The sequence below is a fragment of the Meleagris gallopavo genome, chromosome 8 (genome assembly GCF_000146605.3).
Source record: "Meleagris gallopavo isolate NT-WF06-2002-E0010 breed Aviagen turkey brand Nicholas breeding stock chromosome 8, Turkey_5.1, whole genome shotgun sequence".
Taxonomy (NCBI): domain Eukaryota; kingdom Metazoa; phylum Chordata; class Aves; order Galliformes; family Phasianidae; genus Meleagris; species Meleagris gallopavo.
This window is the reverse complement of record NC_015018.2, coordinates 22,872,877-22,886,759: the sequence shown is the minus strand read 5'-3', so window position 1 is coordinate 22,886,759 and position 13,883 is coordinate 22,872,877. Positions and strand designations below refer to the sequence as shown.

General features: G+C 42.3%; 1 protein-coding gene across 2 annotated transcripts in view; it reads left to right on the top strand.

Annotated features, from left to right (window-relative positions):
- NT5C2 (5'-nucleotidase, cytosolic II) overlaps positions 1-13,883 on the top strand; it is a 37,695-nt gene that overhangs the window by 7,972 nt on the left and 15,840 nt on the right. The window contains exons 1-2 of one of the 2 annotated variants that reach the window (XM_010714649.3): positions 1,616-1,641; positions 2,964-3,037. In XM_010714649.3, coding sequence (XP_010712951.1) covers positions 1,637-1,641; positions 2,964-3,037 — 79 coding nt within the window. In that variant the 5' untranslated portion in view covers positions 1,616-1,636. Of the gene's footprint in view, positions 1-1,615; positions 1,642-2,963; positions 3,038-13,883 lie in introns of those variants that run through there. The other variant, XM_010714648.3, reaches the window with a different exon arrangement.

The following is a 13,883-nucleotide window of genomic DNA, read 5'->3' as shown; positions in this document are numbered from 1 at the left end:
TTTTTTTTTTTTTTTGAGACATTTGCTCAGTTTCACTCCAGCACTGGTGAGTGAAGCAATCACCTTGCCAAATGAGTTGGTGGATGCCTTGAAGTCTGCCAGGTCCCACAGACTGTCAGAGTACGATCAGCCCTTGCCACATACAGTTTCTAGGTCACAGGGGATATTTACAGGTTGATGGAGAAAGATCAGCCTTCACCAGCTGTTACCAAGGCAGGACTGGTATAGTGAATTTCTTGTTTTAATCCAAAAACCTGTTTTGGAACAAAAAATATGCTTATAGATGTTGTTCCTTTCATTGCCTTTAGTAATCTTTCCCAGATCAGCGGTATCACCATGTGCTGTGTGTTTTATTTAGTCCCAGGGTTCAGTTTGTAAATACTCCAAAAGAAAGTGATGAAAAAATGTCCGAGGCTTAGAGATCTTTCCATGGTTTTGGTCCGTTTGTTGTCGTCATCATCTAAACATAGGCACGCTGGACTGGAAGCGATCTCTTGGGTCACAGCTCCCTTGTTTTCGTCTTTCCCAGGCACTGTCGTATTGCCCTTTTTATAAGTGCCTTCAGCTCTGTCTCAGCAGCGCTTGTTTTCTGTCCTCATTTGGGAAACTGTTCCCAAATGTTGCAATTCTGAGTCGCCCTTCAGACTCCCGAGCTTCTTTAAATTTCCCTTCCTATTCCTGCTGTGTCCAGAGGGAACGGGCAGTCTGGGCATTTTGCTTGGACGGAAAGCTATGCTCCAGGGGCTGAGCCTAAAGGAGAGAACAAAATGGGACTCCGCAGGTTGGACAAAAAATGTTGCTAGCGTTTCCCAGAGGTATGTTATTCCTTCTTAAATATCTCTTTTAGAAACAAACTGCACAGGGATTAGGTCAGAAATCATGTGTTGGATTTAAATAATAAATAGTGCTTCCTGGCACCAACATCTATAGAACACAGTCATCTTCATTATACAAAGTATGAGACTTCTTAGTACTGAATAACATTTTGCATTGCCTCTGCTAAATCAGAGCTATCGAGATGTTAAGGCAAACAAACACTGATTCAAGCTGTGGATTTGGGTAATGTGCTCCACCTACTCAAAAACAAGAGTGCATTTTTGCATTGCAAGAGTGAATTTGAGTGATTTATGATCCCGTCTTTTATTTCCAAAAGGCTTTTCTTTACTAGTTTACAGGGTGGTGTTTTTTCTTTTCCCCCATAATTTTGTCTTGTTTAGGTAATCTATAAATCTATCAGTAAAGATAGTCATCGCTAACCTCTGTGGCCCCTCGGTGACAAGCTCCATTGTCAAAGGCAGGCGATGTGCCAGGAAACTGTGACTCCCAGAGAGAGTGTGCAAGGTTAGGGGCAAAGCATGCTATTGCCAGAGAAACTATTCCGAGTGGATTTGTGTGGAACAACAACGATATCCAGTGACTAGTTAAATTAGCCACAGATGTGTTTTCTATAGCACTGTCCAAGAAGATACACAGTACTTTAAGGCTCGGTTGAGGCATAATGATCTTCTGAAGTCAAATCAGATCCAAGCAAAACTGCATCTGTACTAGGAAGGCTTTTAAGGACTTGTGTAACATGATTCAGGCGAGTAGATGAATCAGACTGCTGCGCGCTGAACAGGGAGCACATCAGTGAGAGATGAGGTAAGGCGACTTGCATAGAAGAGTGACAGTTAGGTGTTGGTTTGTGGTGAAATCACCAGCTTTGGGGGTCGGCACGGCAGCAAGCTGGCACTGAGTGCCTCCTGCCTGCAGCCGGGCTTTCTGTGAGCTTTCCAGAATATCTAAGCACTTGGCTTTGCATGTACTGTCTCCATTGCTCGAGTCCCTGCGTGCCACTCCTCCTCCTGCCGAGTTTGGTTTTTAATTACTCTGCTGAGAGCATTAGAGATGTCAAATATTTGGAATATTTTCACGTACTGAAAGCGAAGTACAGGTGGAGAACTCGTGGCTGTTCTCATACAGACCTTTCCCTCGGCATCACGGCTCGAGCAGAATGAGGGATTTCTGTCTGAGCTCGATGCTGAGGAGCTCAGCTTCCATCCCGCACCGAACTCCTGCCTGTGCCGCTCAGACTCATCCGCAGCGTTCCGATAACAGGCGGTGGGGAGAAGCCCTGCTGGATTACAGATCTGCTGTGTGCTGTAAAGTTGTGGGAAACATGAGCAGCTTAGTACTGCAGTAGTTGGGGCAGGAAGCAAGCGAAGCTTTTGTTGCATTCACTGACCTATTTCTTTACTGTGGTATTTACTCAAATTTAAATTGAATATAGTGTATTAAAATGTTGTGATCAAAAAGAGCCTGGAAGTATGCAGCTTAGATTCTCATTGCAATAAGCATTAACAGCAAAAATGGAATTAAAAGCTAGTATTTTTTGTGGAGGAGCGGCAGATTTTATGACAGATAAAAATAATGTTTTTCACAATAGAAATAATACAAGTGAAAATTTCTTCCTCTGTTTTTCAGAGATCTGTTAAATGTTATTAATCATATTCATGTAATGAGTATTTGCTTTGGGTTTCCAGATAGAATTCCAAAAAGGGTTTGAATACTGTGAGTTTGTTCACAGAAATGTTGTTTTCTTTTCCTTCCCTTCTTACCTCTTTGCAATTTTTGATTTTAATCAAGCAAACTGTATTGCTTGTTACCTTCTGTTTTCACTTGAACTCTGAATTCTGCTTCAGGAGCTTCTGCACTTCTATTCTTAGGAATTTTTGCAGGTCACATGCAAAACCATGTGTGTGTGCATGCATGCGTGTATGTCTCTAGACAGCATACCAATAATTCGAATAACCCTGCAAAGTCATGGCTTTGCTTCAGGAGAACTCATGGCCAAAAATGAATCTTGCCTCTGTTTTCAGGTATTATGGTTTTGACCTATGACACCAGGCAGAATGTGTTTGTCCTAAAATGTGGTTATGTTGAAAATACTCAAAGCAATGGCTTTGTTTTTTCTCTTTTTACAGGGTCTTTGTAAACAGAAGTTTAGCTATGGAAAAGATCAAGTGCTTTGGTTTTGATATGGATTATACGCTTGCTGGTGAGTATCTTCTTGCTCTTTGTCACTGACTTAGTTTGGAATATTACTTCTTGTTGAGAGAAGACCAGTAATTGATTGGGCTATTCCAGTTAGCAGGTGTTTCCTGTGTTAGCAAATATGTAATTCACTGTTTGTTCCACTTTCATTTCAGGTATTTCTCTGTAATTTGCTATCTGGAAGTTGTATTTGGTCATGAGCCACATAGCGTTAGTACAGTTTAAAGGAAATTGAAACTTGAAAAGTATAATTACTTGCTTATATTCCACTGTAATTTGATATTGTTCCTGATGACAGCTTGGTTTTGAATAACAGTGTGATTTTATTATCCTTAGAGCATATGATGGGCTACACCTTTAGTCAGCAGATGTTCTTGCATCTTGGGAGGGTCATTTTGGAATAAGTTTTCCTTTTTCCTACTCTTCTCTTGGCCACATCAGTGGTGCATTTGTGAGAAGCAGCAAGGCAGGGGAGCACTGTATGTTGGCTGATCAAGTTAATTTAGAAAGCATTACCCATTCTTTGTGGCAGATAGTCTTTGGGAGGTTGCATAAGACTTGTAGTTTCATAAAATTTTCTGCAGGACTTCTCCGTCTTTCAAATACTCAACAGGCAGCTTCTCTGAGACTTCTACTAGAGGAAAGGGTAAAGTTACAGTTTTCTGTGTAATCAAACTTACATGATGTTACATAGTATAAGGAAGGAAAAGATAAAAATCCCACTTCCACTTTCCTAGGCTGTAGTGTCAGGTAGGCTAGGTTGTAACTAAGGCTGTCACAGAATTCTACTTTCTTTCTCACTACACTTCCAAGGTTATGGATAGAAAGTTTCTATCACTCTTGATATTTCAACTTAAAATACTGAGGATACACTGAGATACGTTAAGTAGAATAAGAGGGTCACCTAATAGGTTAATATTATTAATATTTAATAGTTAATAGTATATAATAGTTAATATACTATTAATATGTTAATAGGTTAACATAGTGTGTCAAGTATGGTCACATAGTTACTGTGTCTACTGAGTACAAGTGAGAGATACTATGGGCAGTGCAAGGGGTCAGTGGGTAAGCAAAAGTTAGGAAGAGGTCTATGTGCTCACATGGTTGGACATAGTGTGCAAAAAGCAGTTTTGGAGGCTAAGGCAAGTAATTGAGGTTCACATTTCAATCACGTGCTTTGGTGCAATTTATTTTCAAGCAGTTGTCAATGAGGGGCTAGTTATATGTAAAAGGTTTGGTTATTCAACACCTTATTTATAAATCTGCTCAAAGTTCCTGCCACTTTTTAAGTCATAAAGTGTATTGCAGTTAATCTGTGCTGGATTTTCCAGATACAGTTCCAAAGAGGGCTCAGATACAACTGCAGGCGCACGCTTTCTGTGTTTGCATTTCCCAGCTGTGACAGCTTTATGGCCAGGCTTTTAGGGAGTGCAAAACAGTTCAAGAACAAATGCTTTAAAAACAACAACAAAAAAAGAAGTTGTGGGTTTCACTTCCGTACTGAAAAAACAACTTACTTTGACAAACTGGCAGCATTTCCAAGGATGCGGGTGATCCTAGTGGAACAAGAAGCGTGTTGCTAACAGACAGAAGGAGAGTTTCAGCGCTGTCCTCACTCCTCCGACTGTTCATTTTACTCAAGTGTTGCATGTTCCTGTAAACACAGAGCAAATGTGTTGCTATCCACAAAATGATGCTCAGTTTGATGAGAGAAAAGATGCAAATATTTCAAGCATCCTTGATCGATTCCTTGGGATGTGGAAATATGAGGCTTCCAAGGCTGGGAGGTCACAGCCATACAATTCAGCAGACAGTTGGTGCATTCAGGGGAGCTGAGTGGCAGGATATGGTACAAAAAAAGAAATGAGATGGGATCTGAGAAGAAAACAGGAAATCTGGATTGCTTTTGGGTAAGCTGTGCCTTCTCCTGTGGTGCAACAAAGATAAGAGCTGTAGGTCATTTTACAGGGAGCTGTAAGAATATAGTTAGGCTGGATAGCCTTTTTCAGATGAAAAGCCTTTTGCCTGCTAAGACCTAGTTCCCCTTTCTGTTTTAATCAAATGTGAAACTATCAGCTACGTGTTCCTCTTGTTACTGTCTCACCATCATCCTTTCTTCTCCGTATGGACTTTTGTTATTTGGCCATTATTTGCTATGTGTAACTGTGGCACACAAGAAAAGTCATTTATTAATTGCAGGGGCTTTAAAGAACACAGTGTTAAAATATTGCAATTAATTAGAATTATAATGAAGAGGTGGTCAAGTATTATGCTGATACGTTGTAGTGCATTCATAAGACCCATCGTGTTTTCTGTCTGGGCAAATTATCTCCCACAGACTCTTTCACATGGGTATGTTTACCGTCTTGATTTGTATATGTATATTTATTTATACGCACATGTATATAAAGCTAGTTTATCCACAGTTTAACACTTGGAAATAGTGTCTGCATACCAGATGATGTATAGTGAGCACATGCATTTTGGAGTCCCATTCATGACTTGTGTGAATAGACAAAGGAAGAAGAATGGAAGCTCCCCCAGTATCCTCATCTAATTTTTTACATTTGTACTCTCAGACATTGCAAAGTCATTTTTGTAAAGTTGTTTAGAAGTATTCCAAGCATAATCTTCTTATTCAGTGATTGACAGCAGTCAGAGCCATTAGACCTGCCTAAAACTGTGCGTGGTGTTTTTGCTCTGCTCTCTTTCATGAGCTTTCACATCATCTATGACCTGATGGCATTCATGCTGTAGCTACCAGTCATAGATTTTGACAGCACAGGAGCAGATTGGTTATGTTTGAACACCCTGAATTGCCCATCTTGTGAAGAGGATGTGTCAGTGAAAGAGAACACAGTAACTCCCTTTCCTCCCAAATCAATGGCCACAAAAGCCTCCTTAGGAGGTGATTCAGTACTAGGGAATCAGAATCGTTCTGAACTTTAGAAGCTTGAGATGGTTTTGGACTTGTGTGAGTTTAAGCAGACAAACCTACTCGTGATAGTACTGATTTCTGTCTGAAATGAGCTGCTTTTGGTAGGAATGTGGTATTTCCATTTGCAAGTGTGTATGGATGTAGTAACACCTACTACACACATGCTGCAGTGATCATGCATTTTGCTACTTGCATGACTGAGAACATCAGCTTGCCAACTGACAACAGTGTTAGTATCATCATGTTACATTGCAAATAAAATATGTTTCCAGACGTTTGTTTTATAGGGTAGTATTTCTTAACCTTATTAAATTAAAGGACCACTTGACTTGAAAACAAAAAAGATTGAAGGCTGCCTTGATACAGCACTGCCACAGTGATTTTGTTTGCTAGTCAAAATTAGGTTAAACTTTAAATTCTTGTTAATAACTTTTATGTTTCCTCATGTTTGTCTCTTTCCCTGCATAGGGTTGAGAAATACTGTTAATGGAGGTGGGTTAGGCAAGTAAAGTCTTCTTGAAGAAAAGAGCCTGAAGGTTTTAGCCTCCTCTTCTGAGAAATTATGAACATTAAATTGCTGAATTTAACTGTGGTTACAGCTGGAAATAATTTGGCCGCTAGGAGCTCAAAATAAAATGGAAGCAAATTGAAATGACTCTTGCAGGTTTTAGATTCTGCCTTTCCCCTCAAGGATTAATCCTCATGGGGTGAACGAGGTCTCCTATGCACATGGAAGCTTGCAATGCTCCCTGGGTTGTTGTGCAAGGTACGCTAATACCAGAGGCTCCAAAATCTTTGTTAGACATCAGTCTGCCTTTCCCCCTGCCTCTTGTGGCCCTTTGGAAATGCAGCTGAGAGAAATGGCTTTTAGGAGAAATCTTGTTTTGCTGCTTCTTTCTCAGGCTGAGCTACACTTTTAATTATTAGGACTGGATCTGAGTAATGCAGGAGGCCTTGGCATTCCTGAGTATTACATGGGATGGGTTGCACAATGAGGTTGTGGATAAATGTTCCTTGACAGGCACAGGGTTACAGCAGCAAGGTTTTTGGACTGGCTGTAATTTCACACCGGACCATGGGCAGATGGAGAGGGAGTTAGTAAGTATGAGAGACTGGGTTGTGCTTGGAAAGATTCCTCTGTGACCACCGCCCTTGTCCAGACGTTAGAGCCATGCTGAAAATTTTATCTTCCATCTCCAAAGTGGATAAGATATAAGATCAGCAAGCAGGATGCTTTCATTTGGAAGGCCTTCCCTGTACTTAAATCACTGCTGCTTCCATGTTCTCCATAAACCTATAATAAAATCATCACTAGCGACTGCAAACTGTTTCAATTAAAAAGAAGGGGAAATGAAGCTTGAAAAATACTGTTTTTATTGTGTGCAAATACGATTAATTCAACATAATCTGGAATGTAGCTCGTGTCCTGGAAACGTTGCCAGTATAATGCCAAGCTTTGGTGCACTGCAAATGTTTTATTGCAAAATTGCTTATTCTTTCAGCTGCAGCATTGCCCTTCTCATCACATGGAAAGACATGGGAAAGGCAGCTTTAGTCATTGTTTGTGGCTGCCTTTCCCAGCTCGCTCCAAGATGCAACATGCATAAACAGGTTTGGCCCCTTCCTCACGTTCATGCCTAAGCCAACTGCACAGTCTGGGGGTGAGGGAAGTTTTACACACCTACATCTTATTTGGAAACATTTGACTTTACGTAATGGCTCTGGAAAAGATCCACCCAAACAGTCAGTAGGATTGGCTACAGATCTGCAAGAAGAGGTGGCAGCTGAGAACTGGTTCTTGAGTCCATCCAGTGTTTGTACCTCTGTCAAGTTGTATCACTTTGTATGTTTCGGTTTCCACAACTGAGAAATGGAACTGACGAATTTGTTCCTCGTGTAAGACTTTCTGGATTACGCAGATGAAAAGCAAAGTATAAACGTGGGAGTTTTACACATGAAAGGTTGAGCTGAACACTTAACAAAGCTTGTAATGTAAGCAGCTACAAAGAAATATTTGTTCTTCTGCTCAGATGCCGCTGCTGCATGTTTACTGTTAACTCAAATACGAATGTTCTAACAGAGCTCTCCTGCTTAGGTTAAAGGTTTGTCATCAGTTCCATCATAGTGTAAGGACTCCGGGCTTGAAAGCTCAGCAGTTCTACTTTTATCCCAGGTCTCTGAGTAATTCAGCTCTGTGTGTCATTTAGAAGTGTGGTGACTAGGGAGGGGGAGTGGTAGATGTGACAACAGTGGCCTTCAAACTGTCCTAGCAGACATTGAGAGATGCTTTAACTCTTGCACATCTGCTGTCTACGTTTTCATGTTTGCATGTGTCAGTTTTAACAGGTGCAGATTTCAGAAGCTGTTTTGGCCATTAGTGTTTTAAAGCTGAAGGCAGATGGAGAGGTCGAGTTGTTCCTAGTATGCTTTGAGCTGGATATTTTTTACATACCGGTGCAGTGCTAAGGATGACTGTTGTCCCTGCTCTCCTTGGGTGGCTGCTTGCAGAAGATTGCCCATGTAAAGCTGCATACTGCAGCAAACCCAAGATCTGGAGCTGTGGCTTTTCAGTATGCTGGCATTCATTCCCAATGAATGAGGAGAGGAAGAAGCACTTGTTGCTTGCTCTGTCCCAGTAAATCACCTCCTGACAAACTGTTCTTCAGCCGTCAGTGGATTCTTGAAGAATTGGAGCATTAAACAGAAGCTGTGGGAAGAACAAGTCCTCACAGTGTAAGGAAGGTTTCAAAGGCTGTGATACTCTGCTCTCTTGCTGTCAAGAATATGGGAATAACACTGGCTGGGTCAGCAGTTCCTGCTTCTGCCAGACAGATAGAAGCATGGAGGTATTTTTCAATCTAATAGATGCCCTTATCTAGTAATCTCTATACCACAATAGAAGTACTATTAAGTTGCAAATACCCCAGTGATGAAGCAGATAGCTTTCTCTGTAGGAGGAACCAAAGCTGAGAGCACAGAAGGATTTAACACTGAGATCACGTGTGCTAGTGCTTTGTGAATGCTTTATTTTAGCACATGGCAGAAAAGCTTGTGTATGTGGCTCATTGATGGCATGGGCATTTGTGCTACATGTATGCCCAGGTGCACACGGTTAAACAGATTAAAAGTGTAGCTTTAGAGGACCACTCTCTTAAGTGAATATTGTCAGGCACTGAATATGGTAGAGCTGGGGGAGATGGATGTGGAGAACACCTGACTTTGAGACTCCTACACCAACCTTGAGTTTTATTTCCTTCTGTTATAAAAATCATATCCAAAGGGAAAGTGAGCAAGGCCATCAATAGGCAAGTAGAAACGATATGGAGAGAAGTAACAAGTCTCATCTGCTTGAATGCTGATATGCCTGAATAATACCTTAGATACAGACTATAAATGGCTGCTGTGCCTTTAAGTCATTTTATTTCTAGATGCAACCAAATTATTTTTCAACATGAAGCCCATGCAACTATTTCTTCCCTGTTCAGGAAGTCTTTATTGAACGCTAAGCCCATATTTTGGCACAGTAGTTTGTTTCCATGGAAATGGTGGGATATTTCCATTATGGGATTATGACTCCCAGTGGGCTGTATCTGAGAGAGGTGAGTTATGAAGGCCACTCATTAAGCACAAAAAGATTCTCTTGTGCTAGGGAAACTGTAAAAAAAATTTCCCCTAAAGAACAGGTGACTGTGCAGTCATCTTTAAAATACTATTCCAGAGCAAAGGAATGTTATGCCAACGATTAAAATTGACAAATTGAATTTTCTTGAAATGCAGAATCCGTCTGAATTGCTTCTCTCTACATGCAGAATGTCACCTCGGTGCTGTTGTTACCTCAAGCCATGCATTTTTATTCAGTAGAAGCAATGTTTCCAAGATGAAGCTCTGTTTTGCTGGCCTCTGAGGCATATCCAAACAGCCCCAATCTTTGTTACATCAAAGGCAAACAAAATGCAGCAGCAGAAAGCTAAAAATATCTAGCATTTACCAATGAGAGCACTAACAAACCTGCTTTGGGAAGAGTTAAAGCTGATGATACTTGACAACATTTTTTTTTAGTGTTAAACAAGTAGAAACACAGCACTAAAGCAATCTGAAGTGTACAAATCCAGCAATTCAGAGCCAAGCTGATCATACAATGGTGGGTCAGTCTTCAGAGCAACAACAAATGCTGTCTTTACAGATCCTTTTAGCATGCAGAGTGGGAGCACAGGAGCTGATACAGTTCCAGGTTAGAGGTTTTAGAGCTGAAAGCTGTGCTGTGCACTTGGGAATGTGTGCAGGAGCATTAGAGGTAAGGAATTTTCCATCTCTCTGAGGCTGCAGAGTGGGTGCCGAGCTGCTTTATGGGCACTGCTGCAGTTGCGGACTGCAGTGCCTTTGTTCTCCTCTGTAGGTGTGCTCTGATTACCACCCAAAACCAGCACTGGGCTGTCTGAAAGGGCGCTGGGAAGCTCAGATGTACAGGATCTAAAAGGCTTAGCCCCTCCAGTGTGCGGCGATTCTTGCCTTGCTTCCTGTTACCAGATTCACCATCAGAAACATCTGTGGCTGCACAGGGCTCAGTGCAAGATTGGCTCTTCACGCGCAGAGAGCAGCCTGTGTGTGAGGCATACAAAAATACAGCTGGAGGTTTTGTCGAGGTCTTGTTTGCTGATCATCTCAAATATGTAATTTCTAGTGAAATAGAAGAGGTGCATTAAGTATTGAAACATGCTTAAAGCTCAGCTTTGTCTTGCTGCACACAACAGGGCTGTGCTTAATTGGATTTATTTGGATAAATGAAAATTATGATCGATATGACAGTGATTTCTTCCCATTTCAGATTGAAGAATTGGCTGCTCATAGCCATTTTGTTTGTTCAATCTCAATTTAAATAGGAGTTGAAATATTACAATTTTGTTTTGCATAATACAGTGTGGTTTTATTTATGGTCTAGTAGTTAAAATCAAACAGTGAGATTGAAGAAAGCTGGGTTCTATTCCTGGCTGTTTTTCAACTTGTTTGACCTCAGACGAATCCCTTATGGTCACAGTTCAGCCAAGTCCATAAACAAACGACAGTTGGGTGATTCACCACGTTCCTAGCTTAAAAGGTACGAGCTGTCCCTTGGGATTTCTTGAGGTTACGACTAGGCACATTTATCAGTTTGTTTGCAGGCACTGAGCACCCAGGTCAGCACAGCACAGCACAGATGTGGGCCCCCAGCACTGTGAGGCAGAGCAGGCCCATCTCCTCATGCTGTGCTGGGCAGAGGTGGCCTAAGATCCATGCTCTGCACAACCAGGCCTTCCTGTCTGTGTCTGTGTTCTCCCTGTGTTGGGGTGGGGATGCTGGGAGGTGAAATGCCTGCATTTACTGTGGCAGAAGTAGCACAGTGCTCAGACTTCATTTTCAGGGCCAGCACCTGACTACAGCTACCCTGGTTAGGCCCCACAACACAAGCTGACGTAATGTTTATCCTAGAGCATTAATCCTATTCTTTAATAATTGTGTGTGCAAACTGATGGTAATAGATTCCCAAGGAGGGGTTTGGTGTGTAACTTAAGATCATTATCTGGTTATGTCTGGGGAACCTCAGACCTCTGGACCTACAGCTGAGACAGGCTTTCCTCAAACCATGACTCTGTGGAATGTTTGTACAGTCTTATTAATCTGTTTAATTGGAATTGTCGCTTCAGTGGGGTTTATTTTCTAATTAAGTCCAGTGTGCCAAGCACCTCTGGGATTGGTTGCTTAGTTTCCTTCTGGATTCTCAATTGGAAGTGCCAAAACACGTGGTGGTTGTGTGGAACATCAGAGATCTGGTGGTACATCACAGTGGTATGTGGGTCTGTGTGCCCAGTGTCAGGGCTGTGTGCAGAAGAAGTGCTGACGGAGTGGAGAACAGTGAGGAGAGATCTGTCCTGGTCTGGGATGCTCACCCAAGATCCCATTTGGTAGAACCATGGTGGGGCAGGTTCCATAGGTATTTTTACTGCCACAAGGGATGGGCTGTGAAAGGACATCTCGATTCTCAAGGCTTTAACTAAGCACTTTTCATCAGCACAACACTGATAACAATGTATTACTGATACGTATTTGTGATGCAATTCAGAATGTGATCAATACTTCAGATCAGCAGGACTTTGATCCTGCTCTTTACATGCGGTATGCGTAATTTCAGAAATGTGTTTGCACAAGCTTAATTATGCATGCTGTGCCTGTATAGAAGTACAGAAACCTGGCTATTGTTCCCACCTGCCCATATAGGTCCTAACTGCCGGATTTGCATGCCCCGGCCACTGGGGAATAAGCAGCAGCTGAAATAACCTGTTTCTAGTTATTTCACTTTCAGTTCTTCAAGACTTAACACAAAGTAATTAGGCTGCATTTCCCGTGCTTCAGAGACAAGGCTCAACCCTTCACATTATCTGTCTGCTTTTTGACTTATCGTGTCTTCTCCAGAGAACCTGGGTAGCGGGTAGAATTTCTGAAGGTTGAGTGTTCCTTAAGCTTCTTGCAAGCCATCAGAGGAGGTCATCACCTGTAGTTTGAGAAACGCTGATCTTATCTGAACACCTGAAATTAGGAAGTCTGGTAGTTTCTATCTGCCAGCCAAAGCTGTGAGGGAAGGCTAAAGTGTTTCAAATCCCAAATCTCAGCCACCATGGCCAAGGACAGGGAAGCCCACATGGACAGTGCTCTCAGCACCTGCATTTGAGCCAGAATGTGTTCAGGTGTTGGGGCAGGCAGGTTGGGGCTGTTTGGGGCTCTCAGTCTGGAGGGGCTGGCTGAAGGATGGAGGGTTGACTCTTCAAGGAACCACGAGAAGCTGCCCTGCCTGTGAATTGAAAATGTGTGTGTGGGGAGGAGGAACAAGGAAAGAAATGGGCAGTCCTTAGGGGCTCTCTTCTCTACTCAGCTTAAACTGAGCCATTAGAAGCACTGCTACCTCCCCCAGCTTTAAACACTTATCTTCAGAGCAGCCTTCCAGGAGGTCTGCATACTTCTATGGGTCCTTTTTGCAACATCATTCCAACTAGCCCAGCTTTGCATTTAATGCTAATTTGATCTCAAAAGCTATTTCTGATTACTCCATGTATATCTGTAAGTTACAAAGAGGTCTTCTTCCTGTGTGTGCTTGCAAACCAGAGCACTGCAGTAGGCTGCAGCAATGTGCAGGATTGATACTGGTTCATCCCTCAATGCTTTACACTTAGAAGCTCAAATGTAAACATAAGTGTTAAAGGGCGTGACTGAATTTGGATGTGCTGCATCAGACTGACTCCATGTTTGAGGCTCTTGCTGGGAGGGCAAAATTCTCTTCTCAGATTCCCAGAGTAGCTCCTGACTCAGTCTCCCGGGTCTCCTGCACTGACGTGCAGGTGTTTCATGCTGTGAAAGAAGTGGAGTGCACTGACAGCAGCATTCTGTCACCAATTGAGGGATGGGCAATAATGGCAAAGCCCCCAAAAGAGCACAAGACCCTTTCTTGAGTCACTTGCTCCATGTCCAAGAGAAACCTGAAGGGTTTATGTCACTTGGGCAATGCACGTGTAGCCTCATCCTTCTAATTACCACTGAGCTGATGATCTAAGGCTGCTTTGTGGATATGAGGACAGAATTTTGCCTGCAGGATGCACGATTACCAACTGTGCCTCCTCTATAAATCAGCTGTAAGTGCATTTGGAATAGCTGCCAGGTCGGCTGCCGAGCTTACTCGAGGACACAGCTCCAGCGACACCGTCCCACGTGGCACAGAGCTGTTGCAGTTTTAAAATCAGTCTGATTTTTTTCTTTAACAGGGGAGCCCAGTGTAACTCCGTCAAGACTGGAGTGACACTCTGAATCTGCATCTGCCTCATGTGAGTTAAAATCCTGGCAGCAGCATTTTGCATAAGCTGGAGCCTCTGTAGAAATCTTTTTT